The sequence below is a fragment of the Vulpes lagopus genome, chromosome 11 (assembly GCF_018345385.1).
Source record: "Vulpes lagopus strain Blue_001 chromosome 11, ASM1834538v1, whole genome shotgun sequence".
Taxonomy (NCBI): Eukaryota; Metazoa; Chordata; class Mammalia; order Carnivora; family Canidae; genus Vulpes; species Vulpes lagopus.
Genome location: NC_054834.1, coordinates 11,392,875 through 11,409,948, shown reverse-complemented (window position 1 = coordinate 11,409,948; position 17,074 = coordinate 11,392,875). Strand labels below are relative to the sequence as shown.

Sequence of the window (17,074 nt, the reverse complement as noted above, 5' to 3'; positions counted from 1 at the left end):
TTTCCTGGAATGCTGATAGAAACATCGGGGTGCAGGTGTCCCGACGTTTCATTGCATCTGAATCTTTGGGGTAAATCCCCAACAGTGCAATTGCTGGGTCGTAGGGCAGGTCTATTTTTAACTCTTTGAGGAACCTCCACACAGTTTTCCAGAGTGGCTGCACCAGTTCACATTCCCACCAACAGTGTAAGAGGGTTCCCTTTTCTCCGCATCCTCTCCAACATTTGTTGTTTCCTGCCTTGTTAATTTTCCCCATTCTCACTGGTGTGAGGTGGTATCTCATTGTGGTTTTGATTTGTATTTCCCTGATGGCAAGTGATGCAGAGCATTTTCTCATGTGCATGTTGGCCTGGAATGAAAAGAAATTTGTAGAGGTCTAACTCTCATAGAAAAATAGATTTGTTATTAAAACTAAAATTAGAAAAAAAACCCAGTTCTCTGATTTGTTGAAAGAAGAAGCCTCTTGGAAGCTATTCTGTGAGCTTTGGAAATGTAAAGATGGTCTTGGATGGAGTCTCGCATCGGGTTCCCCACAGGAAGCCTGCTTCTCCCTCTACCTATGTCTCTGCCTCTCTCTCCATGACTCTCATGAATAAATAAATAAAATCTTTTAAAAAAGAAAAGAAAAGGACTGGAGAGGCAATGGTGGTCCTTGTTCCTCACAGGCAAAGACAAGAGAGGAAGTCTTGCAATAGAACTAAGGAAAGAACATTCCATGTTATTTTTAGCATGTTCCTGCTATAAAGAACTATCAGATCCTAGAAGATCTCACCAACCACCTATATTATAATAACTTAGTCTTGTCTTCTTTGGGGGACAACACCTTCACAGTTTTCATTTATGTTTTCTTTCAAACACACCTATCTTTAAACTCTTTTTCTCTCTGAGATACAGGTTTTTCACCATATTTGGCAAGAGTGTAGTGAGCTATAATGCTATCATGAAAATTGGAAGAAAGACTTATTACAGTATATATAACAACGAGATAATAATCCCACAACTTTATGCAGAAATATATACATTTTATAGATCAGTAGTTTGAAGAAAGTTCACAAATTTGGGGGGTTGTTAGCAATTACTGTAGTTTAGATGCTGTGATTTTATGATACTTTGCTGTGAATGAAGAAAACACTTGGAGAAAAACAATCCTTTGTTTTATTACCCTGGACTCTTTCCTACTCACTATTCTTAGGTTTGCAAAATACAGCAAATCCTACTGTTATTTGGAGGAAAATGTAAGATGTGACTTATGAAGAGTCCCTGAGTTAGCTGAGATGGCTCAGGAAGGCAGTTTTTTTTTTTTAAATTGGAGTTCAATTTGCCAACATATATCATATCACCCAGTGCTCATCCAGCCAAGGAAGGCAGTTTCCTTGTAATCGGAAAGGACAGTGTGATGTATTGACCCAGTGCTAGAACTGTCCTGTATGGAACCGCCTTCAGTTCCCAGCAACCTTATGAGAAAGATTTAGTTACTTTCCTGGATCGTGGTGCCAGTTAAGTGGCTGAGCAGATATTCAAACGTAGGTTTATGTCACTCCAAAGGCCTTGTAGTTTCCATCATTCATTCATTCGCTGAAAGTCAGCACCTCATTGCGCACACTGATATGGCTTCCTTCCCAGGAAGCTTTTTTTTGGTGGAAAGGCATAGAAAATTCACATCTCCAAGCCAGGCTAGTCCTCAGAGTGGTAAAGATAGAAGATAAAGTTACTTTGGGTCACTTGGACTTGGATTAAGGAGTCAGGAGTTATCTTGGGTTTCAAGTTTGTTGTTGCAATGTGATCAGAGTTGAAATTTGTTGTATCAACTTCAGACACTTAAAAAATCTCTGGTTCTACTTTGTCTTTGTCTCTTTAGTTGTCTTTGAATCCTCTCCTTTTGTTCCCCAGAGGAAGTCTGCCTCTTGAAGCTCTCTTAGATTTATTCTACTGTTACTTTTATTCTAGTTTTGCTAGCGGGGTGGTAAAAGGCCAGGAAAGGAGACATTCTCTGATATATTTATTAAGGCTCTATTTTATCAGATACAGTGAAACAGGTCTCCAACATATGCCCTTCAAAGGTACTCCCTCCTCTTTTCCAGAGGTGGAATATGTTCAATACTTGTCTCCCTCTCCCACCTACTCCAGGCCATGGTTTTCATGCCCACCCTTCTGCAGAGGGAAACCTTGTTACTTTTGGACAGAGGAGAGATGTTCCTTGCAAAGTCTCGGTGGTCCCCACCTTTGCCTTCCCTCAGCTGCAGTGAGATTCCACCAGCACCTTTCCCTGCAATGAAGTCACTTTTTTCCTACAGTAGCGATGGGGTAGATGAGGTCTGGGTGAGTTTTAGCAGTAGATGTTGTTCTTCTGCAGTACCAAAGGGGAAGCTCCCTCTCGATTGTTCCTTATCTTAACCGCAAGAATTTTGTGGAGCTCACGGAGAAGATGCTTAAAAGGCGCTAGGAAATATGATTGATATGGTCCCAAGGGTTCTCACTCTACTACTAGTCAACCGAGTTCTTGTTATTTAGTTAACAAATTCAACTTTCATCTGTGACCAGGTGTGTTTGACAACATACGTGCAAGGTGAGCAAATGCTCACCTCCTGTTTCTCCCTACAAATGCTTGTTTGTCTCCAGTTTTTGTGTATAATCACATACCCAGCAACTTGTTGTCTGATGGACTCAAAGTATTACATTTCATTCCTGCTGTTTGGGATATTATTGTAAAATGACAACAATCCCATTTCCAGTTCTGTCCATCTCTGAGCACATTCAGGTCCTCTGCCTTTTTGTTTGTTTGTTTGTTTTGTTTTTGTTTTTTCCTTACATTAAAATCCTACAAAAAACAAAAGAGAAGTAAATTCCAGGTGACTTCTGCCTAAATTCTACTATCTTCCTTTCCCATTTTTTAACCAGGTTTCTTTTCTTATTACTGAGTTATAATGTTTCTCTCAATACTCTGAACACCAGCCTTTTCTCTACTTTGGCTTTTACAAATATTTTCTTCTAACCTCTGGCTTTTCCTTCCATTTTCCTGAAATTTTCCAGTTTTCTCTTTTTTAGTCTTGCAAGAGCAGAAATGCTAATTTTGAGGAAGTGCGGTTTATCAAATATTTTTTAATGATCTTACTTTTCAGTGCCCTATGTGAGCAATCTTTGCCTAACCTAATCTTTTGTATTTTCATCTGGATGTTTTATTTTTTAGGTTATACACATAACCTAGAAAACATTTTTAATGAGTTAGTGTAATTGGTGTTTTGTATTATTGTGTTGTTCTTGTTTTGTTTTTCACATAGAGAAACAATTGTTCCAATAACATTTGTTGAAAAGTCCACTCTTTTTTCATTAACAATGTTAGAAATTAGTTACCCATTTATATGTTTCTCTATTTCCGAATTTTTCCTCTTATCCCTGCATCCACGAATTCACCAATACTTTACTGTCCTGATAAGACAAGCTTAACTCTAACTGTTAATACTCTTTTCTTTGGGGGAATTTTTGATGTCTTAAATATATTGAGTCTTACAATCTATGAGCATGGTATAACTCTACATTTATGTAGTTCTTCAGCTTCTGTCTTTAAAGTTGTATTGTTTCCAGCATACAAATCCTTCATAATATTGAATTAATTTTTCACTAAGTATTCTATTGGTTTTTTGCTATTGTTGTTGCTATTGTAAATGGTACTATTTTTACAATTCAATTTCCAGTTGTGTCTTGCTGTCATATGAATTATAGTTGATTTTGCATCTCACAACTATTTTACAGTATATAGGCCTCATTGTGTCAAGTGCCAACATTTATTCAACCAATATCCTTAGTCTGGTAGTTTATGTAATTTCACATTTTGCAGTCATCCAATGAATACCTTTGTGTCTATGTATTTTCAAAGTGTCAAAATTATGCCTTAAGAGTAAATTTCTGAAGGTAGTTTTGCCAACATGAAAAGTAAATATATATGAGCTTTCATTAGATATTTCCAAATCCCACCACAAAATTGTATATTTTGCATCCTTACAAGAAATGTATGAGTGCTTGTTTTCTCTCACAGCATTGCCAACATAGAATATTGTCAAACTTATATTCTTGCCAGCTTAGGAGTGAAAATGGGATCTCAGTAGTTTCAATTGAACTTTACGTTATTATAAGTGAAGTTTATCAACCTTGTATAAGTTTAAGAGCTATTTGTATATTTTTTTCATGAATTAAATTTGATGTTTTTTAACATTTTCCTATAGGATATTTGAAATGCTTTACCTCCATTTTTAAAATGTATTTTTCTATTAGGCATAGTTGACCATTATGTGCTAAACAGGTTGTAATATTTCCTCATGGTTTGTCATGTGTGCTATAACTTAGGCTACTTTTTACCGTGCAAATTTTGTTTTCATTTTCATGGAGTAAACTTTATCATTATTTTCTCTTATTACATCTTGAATTTTAATTATAGATACAGACTCATTCCCTTACTCTTTTTGCACAGGACAGGCTGTCCAATTTTTTCTGCAGGGTCAAATAACATATATTTTATTTAGGCTTTTAGCACTAATGTCTCTGTTGTGAATCCTCACATCTGCCATTGTAAAACAAAACCAGTCATAGATATTTAGGAAATGATATGCATGGTTACATTCCAGTAATGTCAGCAGGTGTTCTATTAAAAATGTTTGAAATGATAAGTTGTCAATTTTCACTTATTTCTATTATTTAAAATAAAAGAGAAAAGAATAGTTCATGGGTTTTGTTTCACATGTCATATTATGTCCAAAATGCCATAATAACCCATACAAGTAATGTGAAGCTTCAGTATAGTGAGCATTAAGAACTTGTAAGAATTATATATGTATTATTTAAGTTCTTACTCTCAACAGTTCTTTTAGGTAAACTAAATTATATTTTCCATTTTCAAATGAGGTGAATGAATCAGATATATTCAGGAATTTATCCAGAGTAAGATGGTTAGTATGGGGACAATGGATATGTAACAAAGGGTCATTTAGGGCACATTGCAAAACAAGGAAACATAAACTAAAAATAAATGTCACTCACAGTATATCATTCTAGGGCAAAATTGACAAACATGTTCTTTAAAGGGCCAAGTGGTCAACATTTTTGGCTTTGAGGGTCTCTGATTCAACTACTCAAAGCTGTCTTTGAAGTGCAAACCAACTACAGGCAATTTGTAAGCATATGGTCAAGATTGTGTTTCAATAAAACTTAAAAAACTGGGGCTTACCTGGCATGGGCAGAGTTTCCAGACCCCCTGTTCTATGGTAACTACCATTACCATTATGGTTGATTGTAGCTTTTTGTTTTCCTTTTTTTTTTTTTTTTCAGGGAGCCACAGACTAGTAATACTATATAAATATATTACCATTTTAAGTGTCTTATATACAGTTATATTTACATTGTTCTAAAATAATCTCATTATTAAATCCAAAAACTATTGGCTAACTCCACTGCTGGACTTCCATCTTGATCAAGCCTTATCTTGGGAAGACCCCTTGGTGTCTAGGCCCCTTGGGGTTTAATATTCACATCTAAGAAATGCCTACCAAGGCCCAAATCTGAGAAAATTTGCTCTGACCCTCACTAAATTTGTAAAATGTATATATAATTTTTCCAAAAACAGGTTTTTAATGGCTACATAGTATCTTCTCACTTCAAAGCCACACAGATAATGTACCTCTTTCCATACTACCCACCACTGTATTGTTTCATGACTGTTGCATGTTGAAAAGTCAGAGTGGCTCCATCTCCCTATGTGGCCAATCCATCCCATTCTGCATTGCTCTTTGAGGATTAAATAAAATAATCTGTGTAAAATATTTAGCACAGATACTGTGAGAAACTTTATTCCTCTTTCCATTCACATCTTTCTAGAGAGGGTTCATTGTTCTCTGATCCCAATAGTTCATTCAGGGATCTACTTAACTTTGTTTCTGTACACATATTGGGGGACAGGTGAGGCCCTGTTGAAACTCAGGTCCTCAGGTTCCTCATGCTAGGAACCATCCCAATTAGGAATCATGATGGTTAGGGTATGGGACACAAGAACCTGCGTTTGCCCCTGGGAAGGTTCTGACACTGCTGTGGCAGGAATTCATTCTGTTTTCATAGCATCTCTGCACTTGACAGCTCCACCTGATTCTTGGAATGAGAAACAGAATGAAGGTTATTGTCATGATCTCAGGAACCAGAGTGAAACTGTAGGCATGGTGATTATGTAATTTCACACGTTACTTGTGTGTCTCACTATTTGTTGAAAACGGGTGACTATCCAGATACTAATTACAGAATTTTATTCTCCATCACAATTTTTAATTTTAGTTCTTTGTGAAAGAACTTTGCCATCTTTTCTTTATGGATAAGCATATATTACCCTTCTTTTAACCAACTGAAACTTATTCAGGTTTTTTGCAGTCTTCTTTGAGGAGCCCTGGAAGACATGGTCTTAGAAGCATATCCACCATTTTTCAGCCTGATATGCTCAGGGTCTTGTTCCAATGCAGTAGTGTTCCTTTTGTGCTAGTGTTGACCCTGAATGTGGAATGAGGTACTGCTTTGACTCTAATATACAGGATTTCTACCTTGGTTTCTCCATTATCTCATTAGCTGCCATTTACATAGGGATAAAACAATCTGTATATTCCTTCATTATGGCCACAGAATGGTAATCAATGCATGAACTTTTTATGTTTGACAGGTCATTTTACCTCTAAAAAACTGCAATGCCCATGAATAAAGTTGCAGAGTAACGATAAGAAATATTTGTGTAATCTGTATATTCTTTTACTCTTCACTTTGAACCATTCAGATACTAGAAATCTATCTATATAGTACATTAACAGACAAATGGATTTTCCTTTAAACCATTCACTCTGTGATTTCAAAGTTCCCAGACAACCTAATTTAGTGGGAAATCGGTCAAACTGCTTTAATTTGGACCATAATTGCTAATATCTCATGGGGCTCCCTGTGTGAGTAGAATCTATAATGTCTCCTTATAAAGCTAAGGAAATGCTACAGAGGGAGAGGCTCAGGTGGGGACCCAGCTGTGTAGCCTCTGTGGTTGCCCATATTGAGTAGAATATGGGTGGACCAGACCTGAAGATGGTTCTTGTGTAGCTTCTATGAGCAACTCTAATGCTGTGGATACAAATCCAGCAGCCACAGTAGTACACAGCCTCATGTTGTTTCCTTAAGAAATCTATTGTCAGGGTTGAAGTGGAAGCTTGTTGTTCTCCTCACTTAATTGGGAAGCTTTGTTGAGACAAATGTTAGATATTCTATCCCTGATCAAGTTTCTGTCAGTACCAGTGTAAGACTCCTTTGTTAATGTCCTAAGGGAAATCTTGCATGATACATGGGCACACTTATCTCTTGTTCTAGAAAATGGTATTTCAGGTTGCTCCACCTTTATCTGCCTAAGGCCAACTGCAAGCAATGAAGAGAAATATCTATAAACAAATGATATGTAAAAGGACAACAAAAAAGAATTTCTCGAGTCTTTTCTGTAGACTGGAGTGCCTGAGGGACAATTCACAAGCCCAGAGGGTTGAGAAGATGACTGCTTCCAGAAGTGGCATCCTACTGTCCTGGCAGGCTCCCCAGCAAAAAGGTAAGAAGTGAGGTGCCCGTTAACAGGATTTGTCAGGGCAGAGACAGGAGGGTGGGACTGGTTCTGGGTTCTCAGAAGTGGTGGCTTAGATAGTTCCCTGGGGTTCTTCATGATCTGTCACAGATGTGAACAGTTCTGGGGCTTTCTGTGCCCCACGAGTGCTGAGCAGATGGGGTAAGAGGGTTCCAGACTTCAAAATAAATTCCTGGTGAATGTGTCTATGTGGGGTGAACCAGGATGTTTCTTAGACCTACTCACACATTCACATGCAGGAATCCCATACTTCAGAAACACTGCTCAGTGACATGAGGGCAGGTCTGCTGGATTCATCCTGTATGTCTAACTGTCTGTGATTTGCTGTTATTGGGGACTCAGATGGGAAACTTGACCTTACTCTTCTGTCACACAGCACAACAGAACAACAATCAGACCCTGAAATATCTCATTGGTATTATCGATTATGCATGTATGCTAGCACTGGAGGGTTTTTGTGTTTTTTAAAAGTAGATTGAAATGTCACGAGGAAGATTAGGACTCAGAGAAAGCAAACTTGATTTATCATTTGGATTCCTCCAAAAAGGGACTAGACCACGACTGCTGGGGATACCTGGGTCAAAGCAATCTCTATTCACTCTGGTCTTGCAACTGTCTCATGAGCATGACGTCACAGGCAGAATCATTTTCAAAGCAATGTTATGTGTATTATGTAATGATTCACTTTGCAATTACTAGACATCTAATGAGAAATGTGGAATTGTTATATTTCAGACAAAGTTCTAAAAGCTTTCTTATACTATTTTATTTACTCCTCTCTGCAGTCCCATGTGATAGCTGTTATGATTAATCTCCTGAATAATTACTGTGAGCAATATTCCAGGTCTTAAATAATCTATGAAACTAGTACTTTTCATGACTATAATATGTATAATTAAACAGGATCCTCTACCATTTAACCCATTTAGCTAACTTCATATATTGAAAATTTATCAGGGCCTTACCAACTTTTCGTGAATATCATTATTAATGGCCTATGAAATTCAGCAACCCCCTTTATTACGTACCTCCTTGCATGTGGACCTAGGTATTTAATCTCTTTTTGTCTCAGTTTCTACATCTATAATTGCTGAAAGAAATATCTCTCAAACTGAGAAAGCTACATTATCATTCTAACAATGAGAATGAACTTAAAGTATATGCACCTGATAAATGATAATAAACATAAATTATATTTTGTGCATAGCAATATTAATGTCCCTTCTTAAGTTTTTAAGGTGTACTTATTTGTTATTGAAAAAGAAGAAAAAATAATCTTCTGAAATAATATTTTCATTGTAAAATTCTCCTTCTTACATTTAAGTGTATAAAATCAATAAATGAGTAAGGGAGAAAAACCCATCCTATCAGGCAAAATGATATCTTAAAACTTAAATATTTCTTTTCATTTTCTTTCTTCCACCAAGAGAGACATTGATGTATATGAGATGTAATTATCAGTATGAAATTTATGTAGTTCTTTTGTTTTTGAGGTAAACATTTTCACTTTTAATAATCAATATTGAAAGGCCATTTTTAATGACTAAACTATTCCGTCTTCTGAATGCAACATAAGTTATTTGCCTTTCTTCATTATTTTAACATTAAACTTTTCTGTAACTTTTCTAGAGCTCTCTGATATAATTTTTGTCTCCAGAAGGCTGTTATCTGAAGACATTATAGTATGAAGTACACTGCTGTTCTATACATAACATGAGAAAATACATTTAGCAAAGACATTTTGAGAAGCAAAATAGTAATGTAGCAAGGATGTCTTCAGAAGCAGATTCCACACTTCTCATGCATTCCTTTTGGAAAGGGTTGGTCTTCCCCATTCACGTGTTCCACTCAGTTCTGGCTTTCAATTCTCTTCCATAAAAAAATAAAAGGGACTAGGAAGGTTCTGATCAAACTCAAGAAAGCAATGGTCTCCCCATTAAGATACTGTTGTGGTCATAAACAGCATGGGTTAAAACGACCAACAAAGAACATGAACCCAGCTGAGGTGGGAGAAGGGCTGAAGGATCCCATGGAGTTCCATCTCTTGTATGTACCTGGCCTGCAAATCCCTCTTTCCCCTGAGGAGATCTCAAAGTTGAACACTAGACTGTGGGGCCTTCAAATAGGGGACAGAGGGAATGAATATGTTGATGTTTGTTGGGGAATTTATCCTTAAGGTGAGTAGCTCCTATAGGAAAGTTACAAGGAAAGATCTGTATTCCCACAGAAGCCCACTGCAGATTCTACAGTAAGAAATATATTTTTCACTGTTTTATGTTGGAAAGTCAATGAATAAATTATTGGCATTTACTTATTCTCTGAAATCAGGTCCTATACTTGTGCTTGAGCACATTGTAAGGATTTGTCAGTTAATGCTCACCATCCGTTCTGTCTCCACTTAGGGGACAATATCTTGTTCCTTGTATTGTCCTTCAGTAAAGAAATGGTTTAGTCTTGATTTCTGTGGAAATTAGAATTATTTCTGTCAGAAAGTGTTTTATCAACATACTTTCTTAGTATAATATTTTAAAATACTGCATGTTCAATAGACATTAGCTTTCAGGAAAGCAAATATTTGGGATGCCTTGTCTGGTTAAGCGTCTGTCTCTTGATTTCTGCTCAGTTTATGATCTCAGGGTCATGAGATTTAGTCTAACATGGGGCTTGTGCAGAGCATGGATTCTGCTTAAGATTCTCTCTCCCTGTCTGCCTCTCCACTCCCCCCTCCAAAAAATCAGATAATGTTAATGAGTATTTTTTTGTTGACAGACATTTTTTCCTAAATATTCCTCTACTTTTCCATCTTCACAGCAATCACATGATATGGAGGCTTGCAGTTCTCATTTCATAGATCAGGACAGTGAGGTACAGAGAAGTGACATGTGACTCAAGGAATATCACAGGGCTGCTAAGCAGGACATGTAGACAAAGGTCTTCCTTGAAGAAACTTAGAGAAAAAGGATAAAGATGAAGATAAAAGTCCCCATGATCAGCTCACCATGAACAGTAACTGTCTCCAGGAAGGAAGGACTGAAAAGATAGATAAATTCTAATAAACATGAAAGGCTGGATTTTGGTTGACCTTATGAAAGTGGCAAGCATATCTCTTTGTTTTAATAAGTGTTAATAAGATTGTTTTACTACCGTACCCTTGTTTATTGTATTATGGAACATCATGAACACAGAATTGGGTTCAGCATAATACTGGTACTATAATAATTTATCTACACAGAGATCTCTTTACTTTTCTACTTAGGTGATGATTACTTATTTAATAATTCGATGAATACCTCAGAATCCAATATTTAACTGAAGAATTAAAAAATTAGAAATAATCTACATGATTTTTCTACCAAGTGTATCATCTAGAAAATTACAGAAGTTAATGGTAATCCCTCAACACTTGTCCAGTTTCCTGTTTTGTGACTGACAGAATAGGGCACATCCTATACCATTCAAAATGGAACCTTGGTGGCTTTGTGGAAAGTGAAATGAAAGAAACTAGATAAAATCTCCCAACTCTTCAATTGCTCTACTTATTGGGGGGAAGGGGCAAATGCAACCCATTTATTTGACTGTCTTCCCAATTTCATTCTTTTGCTCCTCCATGGATAGTCTACCTCTCTTATCCTCCCCTGGGCAAAAGGAGGTAGACCCTCATGGAGTGCACATATGGTTTTCCTTATTCTCTGGTTCCTGTTTGGGAGCAGCTAATGGAAACATCAGCAAGAGACTGGGAAGTAGGAGCAGCATGAGCTTAGGGTTCTATCCCTAAAAGGGGACCTGCATCCTCCCAGGGCCAACCTATAGTACCATCTGCCCCCATACCCAGAGGCTTATGCTCAGGGACCCAGAGATGCAGGTGAGAGAGGACATTCTCTTTTATACCACTCAACCTACTGGAGGAATTTGTTTCTTTATTCCAGGGCCCTGGACCCACAGGCTTGGCAATCTAGTGTCCTAGAAGAAATATTTCTGTAGGTGACATGGTGATTGTTCTTTGAACCTCAATTTCCATTGGCCAACTTTCCATTGGAAATCAGAGCAGAGATTCCTATTACTATAATCCACAGGGGTTAGGTGCCTGGGGCAAAGAGCAATGGGGATAAAAGTGGAGCATCAATACTGAGCACAAAACAGATTTCCCCAAATCCAGCCTGTGTGCCCCTCAGCATCTGAGCTGGATCTTTGCCTGGTGGAGAAACTATGCCCCCAAAGCAGGGGACACACAGGTTCCTATGTGAAGGTCTATCTTCTTCTCAGTTTCCAGATGAATATTTGAGGCTAATATTCTATCAACCTTCCTGAATGTTAGCATATCATGTTTTCAGGAAACAGAAGTGACAACTTTTTTGAATAAAATTATAGTTGCGTGCAATTCTGCTTGACATGATGTCATTCCTTCTTCTGCATCTGGACAAAAGAGATGTGAAGAACCAAAAATCTTACAGTATAATGTTAATAAGAGGACTGAATATTTGTAGTATCTGGTATCTGTCCTACACAGGGGAAAAGACATACCCAGCCCAAAAAGTTACTCTGAGCTCTTCAGGCATGAACTTTGTATCTAACTGGCAATGGAGTTCCTGGGAATCCACAGAGAAAACTAGATTTTGTTTTGTAAATGAAGCTAAGGTTGTTGGAGTAGAGGGGAGAAATGATGGTCAAGAGAGAGGTTATTACACACATTTCTAAACATCAGATTTCGCATGTTATATCTAAGTGATCATTAGTAATCAAGAAATTTAATACTAAGTAACATGTGAATTCTTTTTAAAAATACATTTTAAAATAAAATTCATAAGTCATGTAGGTTTTCTATGAGAAAATAAGTGTGTGAAAGTGACATAGTAGAAGGTCTCCTGATCCCAGTGTTTAGAAGAAACCTGTCCAAGTTGTGCCCTTTCCTTACCCAAGACTGTGTCCCTGAACCCATTCTGGGTGGAACATAAATAGTTCCCAACACAAAACAGTCAACATGGATTTCCAGGTTTCCAAGAAATTCTAATATTTGTGAGTTTTAGAAGGTGACTCTGAGGCAACAGACATGACATTTGATGTCTTTGGTTAAGCTCACCTTACCTACAAGGAGAAAGGCAGGGGAAGGAAATGACTCCAATATGGACTTGTTTTTCCTTCCACATAGGAGTTGTTTGCTCCATGCACAAGGCCACTGTCCTCTCAGAAGGTAACTCAAAGGCACTATGGAACCATGTTAAAAACCGAGATTTGCATTGACTTAGCATGACTTCTCATGACAGTGTCTTCATATTTGGCTAATTTGTCTCTAACCAAATGGCAATAGTCAGGTCTCAGATCACTGCTCTGTGGAGTCAGGCACTGAGAGGAAAGGGTTCAGTGGTATCGGGACAGTGGGGAAGATAAATAAAGGAACATCTTCAGAATAGATCAAAGGTAAATTTCTACTCCTCCCCCTAATCCCTTCCTACACATGCTGGACGTCTTGGCCTTGACCCAGGCCTTCAGTAGAAGGTTGAAGTGTTGGTTGGGCTCTTTCATGCCTATCTTAAATATAAATCTTTCACCACAAAAGGAGAAGCTCAAAGAGATAGATGAGGAGTTAGTGAATCTGAAGACAATTTACTTCAGATGATGTAGACTTTCCTTACAGTAATCATTTTCACCAATGCGATTACGATTCACATAAAATTTGATTTTCAATAGAAAATGCACTTATTTCAGCTTAGACCTCCTCAGAGAGCTTTTTCTTTTCCCCACATTCCGTGGCAGAGGTTTCCTTCTTTGAGGCTGGAGAAGCAGTAATATAGCTCTTCTTTTTTTTTTTTTTTTTTGTTCAATAAGTTGCATAACTTTAAGAAGTTTGGTTAACAATTTAAATAAACAATTTTGGTTTATTACAGAAATCAGTCACATTTCTGTGTCAGCTAAAGTACTTCATTTTACAGAAGAGAGAACAGAGGTGCAGGGAATCTGATCTCCAAATCCCATATACAGTAGCATTTAAGCAGAAGCAGAAGGTGCAGGACCCCGGGTCTCCTTTAGGGCTGATGGATGCACCTGCCTGAGGATCATGTCCCCCCACAGGAGCTGAGCCCCAGACATGCCAGTGCACGAGGGTACTGAGAGCTTCCTGAGCTTCTGCTCCCTGACCCTCCACTGCAAGTAACTAGCAGGAGGCGGGGCAGCAACATAGAAAGTGGAATCAAGTGGTGATTTCTACTCTCAGCTTTCAACTATTTGGTGGTAAATCTCCAGAGAGTCCTTATTCTTAAAATGATTTGCACCATATTTTATTACCACATTCTTCGCAGACGTGGTCAGATTCTTCAATCACCAATCTGTCACAGCTCTGTTCAGTAGAAAATAAATACAAATCACAATTGGAGACACAAATATTTTCAGACAGCTGCATTTAAAAGGTTAAAGAAACAAATACAATTCTAGCATTACTTTTACTGTGAGATATCCAAAATAATATTTCAACATCTGACTATATATAAATTACTAAGAAGATATTTTATCTTTTTTTATAGATACCAGAATATGGCTTATATGTTACACAAGCAGCCCATCTCAGCTTGGACTAGTGGACTAGCTACATTTCAAGAGCTCAGTACCCACATGTGGCTAGCAGCACACATTCTACTCCAAATTCTTCAAAAATGCTGCCCCTGACAACCTGTAGAAAAATCCCTCCAGGCTGAACAGCGCCCTGGGGCTGAGCCAGCCAGAGCCCCAAGGGCTCCTTAGTCTTCAGGGTTCTGTGCAGTGGACTCACAGAGGTGACGCCCGCAGGAGTTCTAGAAGCTGAGGGTTGACCCCGGGACAACCCCAGAGTTCTAGAGCCAGTGGAACGTGCCAGGTGTGGAGTGCCCTAGGATACGGAGACCTTTTTGCACGGAGACCAGGGCAGCAGGAGTAGCTGTGCGGTTCCCAGGCAGCACAGTAGTACACGCCCTCGTCGCTCTTCCTCAGCCTCTGTACCAACAAGGCGCAGCTGTAACTGTCCTTGCCCTTTTGGGCACTGACTTTGTCTGCATTCACAAGTGCATCCCTCTGCACTTTCCCGGTGGACATGTCTAGGTATAGGAGCCACTTGGGGGCTGTACCTTCCTGATGGAAGTACCAGTTGATATACCAGACCCAGGTATCCACTTGACATTTTAGGATGGCCAAAGTGTCCAAGCGCTCCACAGCCACAGGATTCTGCTCCAGGTTGAGCCCTGCTCCACCACCTGAGAGAGGGAGAGGAGGACAGCAGTGAGACAGAGATGGCCAGGAACCTCAGGCTGTCCCCCATACCCTGCACAAGGGATGGAGTCGGGACTTACCGGGAAACAGGAGGGCACACAGGACAGCAAGGGGACCCAGCATGGTTCAGCTTTCCTCCTGGTGGGAAGAACCCCAGGGGGACCTCGGGGATGCACCTGTTGGGAGGAGACTACCTTGGTGGGTGACAGAGGGCCAGTTAAGTTCTGAGCCTCTGCTTCCTTGATGCACCTGCAGGTAATGATGAGAAGCTGTAGGGAGGTGCCAGAGTGCAGGGACAGATCTGACCACAATGGGGGAGGGAACATAATGCTCAAGGTGCTGAGAAACACTGAGCAACATTGGTGCATGACAGCACCAGTGAGAACAGCATTCCGTAATTGGACACCCACTACATCTGAGCACCACACTAAATGATTTCTGTTCATTGTTGATCAAATCCTGAAATTCACCCTGTGGGATAACTGCGACTTCCCTCAATTTAGAAATGGGGAAATTCAGGTTGGTATTTTAAGTAACCTTTCCAAGACTGCATGCCTACTGGGTATTGGGTCTGGATGTTCCCAGGTCTGGCTGGAGACAAAGCTCAAGCCTCAAATGGCCACTTGTTCCTAATAGAGGATTGTGTGTGTAGCTTGCTAGGGAGGCATGGACAAGCACAGAAATCTCTGCTGAAAGGGCAGCAGGTTCCTTGAGCTAGCATTGGAGAATTTCTCCCAGAGATCTCAATGGAGGATTTAAATGTCCTAACATAACATGATAGCTGTGTAGTCTTGGGCAAGCTGTTTCTACTCCTTTTCCTCATATGTCAAAAGGGACCTCATTAGGTTGCATACAGAGTAAAGAGGGAATGCAGGCAATGCATGTAGCCTTTCCAGTTGCATAGAAAATGCTAAAGAAATGTTGAGATTTAATCTAAAACTGGATGGGTTGCAGTAGATGATTTCTTGGGTTCTCATAGTGTAGCATTATAGGGAATATTACAATTATGGAAAATCAGGGATGTTTGTGTGAATGTGTGAGTGTGTGTGTGTGGGGGGGGGGGGGGGAGGTGGCTAAAGGAAGAAAACTGCATGAAGCCAGGGTTAGTGCATGCTGGGGGCAGGACCGCTTGCTGCAGTTCCAGTGTCAGATCCTCAGAAATGGTAAAGACTGGGCTTCAGGAAGGGTCAGCTGAGGAATGCATCTGAAATGAAGCTTTGAGAAGTAAAGATAGCATCGACTTCCATCTGAAAAGAAATATGCTTTTTTCTTATCCCAAGTAGGAGAAACCCACCCCTTGGTGTGGCTATGGTAATTAGGTATGCTAATGATAGCCCTTCAGCATGCCACCAGCCTGGAATGAAAAGGCAGTGGGGATGGTCAGGAAGGGGACTTGGCTGGGGCAGGGAGGCTTGGGTCCTTCAGTGCTCAGTACCAGATCCAGTTCCTGAGCTCCTCCTCTTGATAAAAACTGAAAGGTAGATATGCTGAGCTATAACCAAGATTCAAGCCTCAAGTGTCTTCAAATGCAGGCTTTGAAGTTGTGCTGAGCTGGTGAACTGGTGACTAGAACACTCTGCTAAAAAAATATTCCAGGCTCATCATTCAGAATCTCAGCAAGTGTTTAGGGCAGCTGTGCTAAAATGTTAAATGGAGAAGAGAGTGAAAATGGGGGTGACGTTGGCACGGCAAAACGACGTGTGGAAAGAGTTTCAGTATAAAAGGTGAGCAATGAGGGTGGTGAGAAATTGGGTGAACTCTATTCTTCCCACTTTCTCCCTTTTCTAGATTTTCTCCAAATTGATTATCTTGCTATCAGGAGGAGAATCCACAACCTTTTTTTTTTCTTTTATGAAAATAAATTTTACTAATCATTCTCAGTATTCAAAACTCTTTTTCTCTCGTTGCTGTTACCGTTTGTCTTCCAACACTGCTTAAATTCAAAGCTCAACGCCTATTGGCCATGACCCTCCCCAGTGTGTAATGAAGCCTTCCCAAACCTTCAGCCAAACACTCTCATGAATATGTCAAATGACAAAACTAAAACAATTTAGTTTGTAGACTGTAATGTCCTTTTTTCAAATAAGAACAATCTGTGGATTGGGGAGTTTAGGACCTCACAAGCAGTGGAGCACTCTGCCCCAGGGATTCAGGGCAAATGGGATTTTTATACAGCCTTAGAAGTAGCTGAAGAAAAACAGACAG

At 39.3% G+C, this 17,074-nt stretch overlaps 1 gene segment (V, D, J or C); it reads right to left on the bottom strand.

Moving 5' to 3' along the window:
• LOC121471990 overlaps positions 1–15,063 on the bottom strand; it is a 40,270-nt gene extending 25,207 nt beyond the window's left edge. Inside the window, 2 exon segments of the C gene segment in view lie at positions 14,508–14,853; positions 14,950–15,063. Coding sequence covers positions 14,508–14,853; positions 14,950–14,992 — 389 coding nt within the window.
• Between the last annotated feature and the right edge of the window lie 2,011 nt (positions 15,064–17,074).